At 41.8% G+C, this 6,858-nt stretch overlaps 1 protein-coding gene across 11 annotated transcripts; it reads right to left on the bottom strand.

Annotated features, from left to right (window-relative positions):
- Nucleotides 1-802: 802 nt before the first annotated feature.
- LOC112287043 (uncharacterized) lies at nt 803-5,792 on the bottom strand. Of its 11 annotated transcripts, none has more exons than XR_012218279.2 (6): nt 5,042-5,792; nt 3,439-3,604; nt 3,211-3,269; nt 2,088-2,305; nt 1,126-1,203; nt 803-990 (listed from the first exon to the last, which is right to left on the bottom strand). XR_012218279.2 is itself a non-coding variant. In XM_073536475.2 (6 exons), the coding sequence occupies exons 1-5, from the start codon at nt 5,546-5,548 to the stop codon at nt 1,175-1,177; spliced, it is 954 nt and encodes a 317-aa protein (XP_073392576.1). In that variant the 5' UTR covers nt 5,549-5,792; the 3' UTR covers nt 803-990; nt 1,126-1,174. The 11 variants fall into 11 exon arrangements, 10 of the variants coding, with proteins under 10 accessions (XP_073392576.1, XP_090109204.1, XP_024385415.1 ...); XM_073536475.2 differs by having other exon boundaries at nt 1,126-1,178; XM_090253078.1 differs by having other exon boundaries at nt 1,126-1,178; nt 3,535-3,604.
- Nucleotides 5,793-6,858: the final 1,066 nt, after the last annotated feature.

The following is a 6,858-nucleotide window of genomic DNA, read 5'->3' as shown; positions in this document are numbered from 1 at the left end:
GTGAACCTCTAAGATAGAAACAAGTTTGTGTGATCATTGTCTAGTTTTTATCCAACCACTTATAAATAACCTCAAACACTGTTAATCTTTCAATAGTGTGGAATGCAATGTAAGAGAAGAAAGGTGTAATACCACTAGAATCTTACACAAGACGAAGCAATGTTTTGTTCCTATCCCCAATTTGGAGTGTTACTTCATGGACATAGACATTTTTACTTAAAATTGAAACATTCTGGATGGGATTAAGGTGTCTTGGCCTTTGTAATAGAATCCCATTCCCATAATATAAACTTGTTTGAGTTTTACTACAAGTGTAAAGCAATGCTTGGCACAAGATTTGCTACTAAAGTAGTGAAGATTCTCAAACTCTTGATGTTTTTGTGCTGGTTAGATTGGATGCGATTAGTCCAGTTGACACGTATACATTATCTGGGTGTCATGCTTTGTGGATACCATCTGTGTACTTTGTTGATGCGCCACAGTTGTGATAATAGGAAGTTTGCCAATTGGAAATCAAACACAGTATTGATACCTCCAAAAGCTTCACAGCAGGCGGAAGAGACATGAACAGAATGTCAGGAAAGACCATTACTTATGTTTATTGTGTTACAGAGCACTTCATTTCATTTGAGAATGTGATATTAAATTGCCCTCAGAAATTCAGTGGTTCTGGTACAGAAAGTAGATAAAACTCAAAAGTGAAGGTGCAAAGTGCAGGGCATCCGTGATCTTTACACTTCAGATGCAGCATATTTGCCAGACTAGTGAGGTATCACAACACTACATCTTTGACCTTCCTGGATTTTTGGGGGAAAAAATTAGTTGAATATTAATATTAACAATATTTCTTCACAGACCAATTAAAAACTACAAAAAGCTCACAAACACACACCTCTCAAACTTAGACCTACTCCTACTGTGGCCCAAGCTTGAGCTCCTCCCAAGATGTGAGTAGGATTTCCCAAGTCGTGGAGCCTATCTTGGCGAGCACTGCATCGAAACAATGTAAAAATCATCATTACTAAGGTGAACCCTCCAGTTCTCGAAACTACCAACCTGGTAGCTTCTAATGCTAAGATACGAGTGTGGAGGCAGTTAGGCGTAAGACTTAAGCCAGAAATTCACCAGCAACTTGCAGGTTGTTCTTCGGGAGTCCACGACGTACACGCCTTTTTCACCTGATATGATGCAGACATTGATTAACTGGTTGTTAATCAATGCGTAAAGGAGACAAACGAGTCAAAACCCTCGAACTATATTGACAATCAAGAACAGAATCGAATAAGACTCAGTTTGAAATAATAACATAACGCAGAGTGGATGGTCTGAAAGAGCACCATCCCATACTAAGACGTCTGTGCTCACTTTGGAGAGCATATACTAGACCTATTTAACTAAATTATGGATTGAGAAAATGCTAGGATCATGGGGGAATTGCTGAGAGCTCCGTATCCGTCTAGTCAATCACATCGGAAAACACTTTTTTTATGTTCCCACCAGGTGTAGAATTTTGAACACTCGTATTTTGAAGATCATGCCTAACGCATTCACACAGGTGTAGCTCAAACACACAGCGTGTCGATCAAGGTTTAGTCAGAAACATATGAAAAATCAGGAGGTTGACTATCAGATAATATACTCGTGATAAACCGCTATGATATGTTCACATGTTTCAAAGAGCTAGCATGATTACCCGTTCACCAGAAATTAAAATGAGAAGCTAACGCAACGTACTGCTTTGGTTTAGCCCCCTAGACACAAAGATACATGCTGCAGTCAGGCATCGGAGCAATTGTGAGGCAGACTTTCCGAATGAACTATAACAAGATTGAGTTTTAAATATTCATACATGTAAAAACAAAGCGTGAGTCTCGGATGAAAAACTACGCGTTGATCTACAGATGTGAACATCAGTCGGTCTAAAGCGCTTTAAAGCTGAAAAATATATGAGTTCAAGTCGGGGAAGTGGTTACAACTTAAATCTAATTAGTCATCTTCAAGAGCCTCAGACAATTTAACCGAAACAAACACACATATCAAATACACCATCAAGGACATACCAGAAGATACTAGAAAGAGATACTCACCCAATTTTAAGCGGAGCGACAAACTTCATCAACTGGGGTATAAAGAAGCGCCACAAGGTCCAGATCGGTCTCCATACAATATGTGAAAAACCCACAAAGAACCGCATTGACGTGTCGTTAGATCCTCGAAATGAGGACTGCCCATGATGGAGCACTTCCACCCGGTCGGATGTTATACTATCTTCTGCCATAAATCTCAATGATGAAGCATCAAGAACCTTCAAAGCACAGTGAAGAGAAATCAATAAACATGCTATTAACATTCTCTCCGAATTTAGTCTTGACAATGCAGATGAACTGATGTTCTTCGAAGACTTGGATATTGGAAACTTGGATTGTATCCTTACACCACTTCGACTCTTATAACAAGACGTATTAGACAGCATACATAGAATGCAGTCGGAGTCAATTGAGCCCCCAAGCGTGCTCTGAAAATCAAAGCTTGAATCTAATAGCAAACCAAAAGGGAAGTTTTAAAATCCTAACAAGTACTCCGAAAGCTGGCGAGATCGTTCACTCTTTTGAAAAATTGGAAAGGTGACGGCTAAAAATGGTTACAGTAACTTCCTCAAACACCAGTAGCTTCTACCTGAACAAAGCCTCTAGAAACTGCTCGATCTCAACGAAATTATAGTATCCATAGGATCTAACCGCCTAAAAATGTTAACAATCGCGAGTAATGGTACAGCTCCCGAGCTACTTTATCATAGATTCCATACAACGAAAATGGCTGCAATTCTGGATATTGACTGATACTTCTAAAATGAATATAAAAACGGTCGAGTAAATCCCGCAGCTTCCTGTCCTCAGACTGCCAATATATGATTATGAGCGCTAATTGTTGCAACTTAAGGACCAAAAATTATAATTACCCATGAATGCACTTTGCAACACCTCCCAACAACATAGAGAACTTCTTCGTGGAATAATGACTGATTGTTTGAGGCACTCATTAGAGCATAAAACATATTCATGTATTCATATGCATAATAATATGGGTGTTTGTATGTAAGATCTTTAAAAAGTAAATAATGATTAAGGAAACAAAATAAATTTAGTAAATTCTGCTTGATCAGCTTGTTCAGTCAGGAAACAATAAGTGAAGGCAAACACACCAACATACCGGCACAGGTGAGCCATTATTTCCCGGCTTCGCACCATCGAGTATCAAAGGGACACCTACTGCGAATGGTGAAGAACAGACAACGTGTCAGATATCTAACGTGGTAAGGCTTGGAAAAGAGCTTTATCTTATAATTAACGCATAAGCTGTCAACCAAGACATTAGAAGACATCAAGCCATCGAAGTAAAAATAAATAAAGTAAAACCAAACTGAGAGAAGCTACTGACTTGAAGTGCTAACCACGTGTACTGTATATGAGCAGGACAGGACCTCAAGATCTGTACTTTGGCAGCTCAAACTATAGTTGTCCGTCATGTTATTACCAGAATCATGAATATCAGTGTTGGTTGACTCTAGTGTCTTTCCCTCTCCCAACACAAATTTCAAGTCCACCTGCGGCACATATGTCATAACCTCGAGTTGTGATATTGCGTAGCCACTCATGGTTGATGCAACTTCCGTATCGTTGTTAACTACACCACTTCAAACATTGATTCATTAAACAACTCGTTGAATCAATGTTTAAAAGCGACTCGTTGGTAATCTCCTTGAAAACATCCTTGACCATTCACATGGTTGAATGACTCAGCCTAATGAGTCCAAGGTCCCAATTCTAGTAACGTAACTAAAATGTAGGGCATTCTAGTGAACAACTTTTCTTGCGTCACAGTTTTAAGCTGAAATGTAAGCCCTACCCCTTACAGTTCAATCGTACTATAACCTCTTAAGATAGATAAATTGGCATTTCGATGTCATCTGAGAGTAACATCTCCAAACAGCAGCACAATCCATTCTCAAGGTTAAAACGTAAATGAGAATGGTTGTGCCGAAAGAATGACAGTAGGGATCATGTCAAATTGAAGTCCACCAACCCTGAAGTGAAACCTTAAGGGCATATATGCTGAGTACAGTACTTTACACCCGATCATGACACCCAAAGGAATTTAAAGAGCTACATTACATCTCATTCAAGCATTCTCTGGAAAACTGCTTGTGTAAAAAGCACCACTCGCAATAAGCAGGCAGGGAACAAAAAACTGCTGCACGTAAGCTTTGCAATGTCCTTAAGTTAATACAATCACAAATAATATTCTTAATATCCCAACTGCCAAAAAGGTGCTGAATCATCACACAAAAAAGATTGAGCGTGATTTTAAAAATTAGTATGAACAGAGATTAGCTGCTACACACCCCCTCCATTCCAAGAAAACGTAAATTGGTTGAGTGATTAATATCTAATATTCACTCTAATGCTGACTATGTGTGCATCGTATTATGCAGACTTGAAATAAAAGTTCTGGTGGTCCGGATCCGGAACCTGTTTTTCTTGAAAGCACTCTTCATATCTTGATCTAGGAATGCTTTATGTGCACCCTAACAACCATACGAGATGGCTCACAATCAAGTGGAATTTTCGAGAGCAGCTAACTGGAGGAATCATCCCCCACAAATTCTTTCAAATTAAAGTGGCAATTCAGCAAACACATGCAACGTCTGTAGACGTACCTATTGCTTCATTGACTAGGAATCTAATCCGTCCTGCTAAGGATGCGATACAAACTTCACTCGACTGTAGGGAATCTGCTTACCTCACAATATTCTAACTGCAATTCCTCCGCCCAAGGACAGGTTAGACGTAGTGCAGTAACACATCAAACTCCATGCACTAGCGATCTTAACTGAACACGGCACCGTGTTACGCATGCACACACCCTCAAAAGCTCAAGAAGTAAGGATTACAAATAGTAAATAAATAAATAAAGCAAAGTACTACTATTGTTATTATTGTTATTATTCTTAGTAACAACAATAAAAAGCGAGCCTCAGTACCTCAATGGAATCACCAAAGAAGAGTCCTGTTGGAACACGCCCCTTTACAGCCCAGCACGAGCCATTCTCGATCGAAGCAATATCAAACGCACACCAGCGATCCGCTTCCTCCCGATTCCTCATCCGCGTAGGCACTGGAATGACCTTCAGCTTCCGCATTACTCGAACAGCAACACTAAACCATTTCTGGCAACGAGCAACACCTCCAACATATCCGACACCACCACACCACCAACAACAACCATCGCTCCCCTCTCCCTTGCAAACTTCTTCACCACACTTACTCGCCACACAACTACTCACGTCTGCATTCCACCATTCCAAACCCTCTCCACTCCCCCTGCCTTCACTCCAACCTCCTTCACTTAACGAAATCAACTCCCCGACGTGCTCCTGCACACTGGACCAACCAACGGGCCAGACTGCACCCAAAGCTCCCGCAAAATTCCACCGGAGCTGCTGATTCACGAGCGCAGCACGCGGGAGACTCGCCTGCTGCAGTCGCATGGTGAGGCTGTGCCATTCCTGAAGCGCAGAGCAGTAGAATTGTGATATCGAGAGGGTGCAGGTCCGTAGAACTGAACGCACCCAAAGTAGCCTCTAGGCGGGCGAACTTCTTCTACTACTGCCCGGGCGACGACGTGAGTTTGCGAGTGAGGCTGACGAAATGCTCCAAAAGCGAAGCCCCTATACATTTGTATTTCGGGTTGGACAGAACGACGCATTCCACTCAGAACAGGGCCTCCACAATGGCACGCCCGCCATAATGTCTCCTGTGATGTGAGGGTCCTTTGTAAGTTGCCATGTGTGAGGCGGTGGGCGGGCCCCATGCAATTTCCCAGGCTTCAGCATCTTCCATGCCCTAATTCCTCTCCTTTCCTCCTTGGGAGCCCCCTTCTTCCCATTGGCCCCATCTTCCTCTCCCACCCTTTTAATAACCCCTAAGGTGGACAACAACTACAATAAAAACAACAATGACAAGACAAACGTAGAGACAGAAAATGCTTAGATTAGTATGATTAATGCATTTTGGAATGGTTGACAATTGGGTGTCAATCTATAGATCAATAGGTGAAAACAGCACTAAAAAAACAAAATCTATAGTAATCCAGCATGAGTTAGTTTCCCTTCAAAAGCAGTAACTGTAGCCCATGTTTTGTAAAGACAGGGAGGCCAGAATTATTCCACATACTGGTACCCAGCTTTGAACTTATCATCCCCCCCCCACCCCCCTCATTCTTCAAACAAGTTCTAAGTCAACACAAAGCAAGAAAGAAGTGAAGGCAACACACAGCCAGTCAAAGGTATTTTTGTGTGTGGAAGCTGGCCTATGAAGGTCAGACTGATCCATGTTGTCTAAGCCCACAATAGAAGGTAATGAGCCTCCTCCTTTACTTTGTCCTGACTTAAGCTCTAGGTGGGCATGAGAATAGCTACTGTGGACAAGCCAATGTAGTCACTGTGTTATGTGGGTTGCAGTGATCCATGATGAAAAAAAAATAACAACAACAACGATATATGTGAGACTGATATTAGTTATTGCAAAAATAGTAAAAAGCCAAACTACATAAAGTGAAAGGCAGAGTTGAGAAAAGTTGCTGGTGGAGGAGGTATTAAGTCCACCAAGCACGTTGACTCTACTAATCGAGGCTTCAATAAGGGGAATGAGAACGAGATCGTGGGCCCAAATGCACGACGGAATCGGAAGTGGCGAATCGTCTCGCTCAATCCTACCTCGCGATAGCTACGTCCGGCTTACAGGGCGAATGCGTCGCTGTAAACGGAGGCCGCCATTCGTCGTCGAGGCCTACAACGCG

The sequence above is a fragment of the Physcomitrium patens genome, chromosome 9 (assembly GCF_059467195.1).
Source record: "Physcomitrium patens ecotype Gransden chromosome 9, ASM5946719v1, whole genome shotgun sequence".
NCBI classification, from domain to species: Eukaryota; Viridiplantae; Streptophyta; class Bryopsida; order Funariales; family Funariaceae; genus Physcomitrium; species Physcomitrium patens.
The sequence above is the reverse complement of the archived record's forward strand: the minus strand, read 5'-3'. Positions and strand labels throughout refer to the sequence as shown.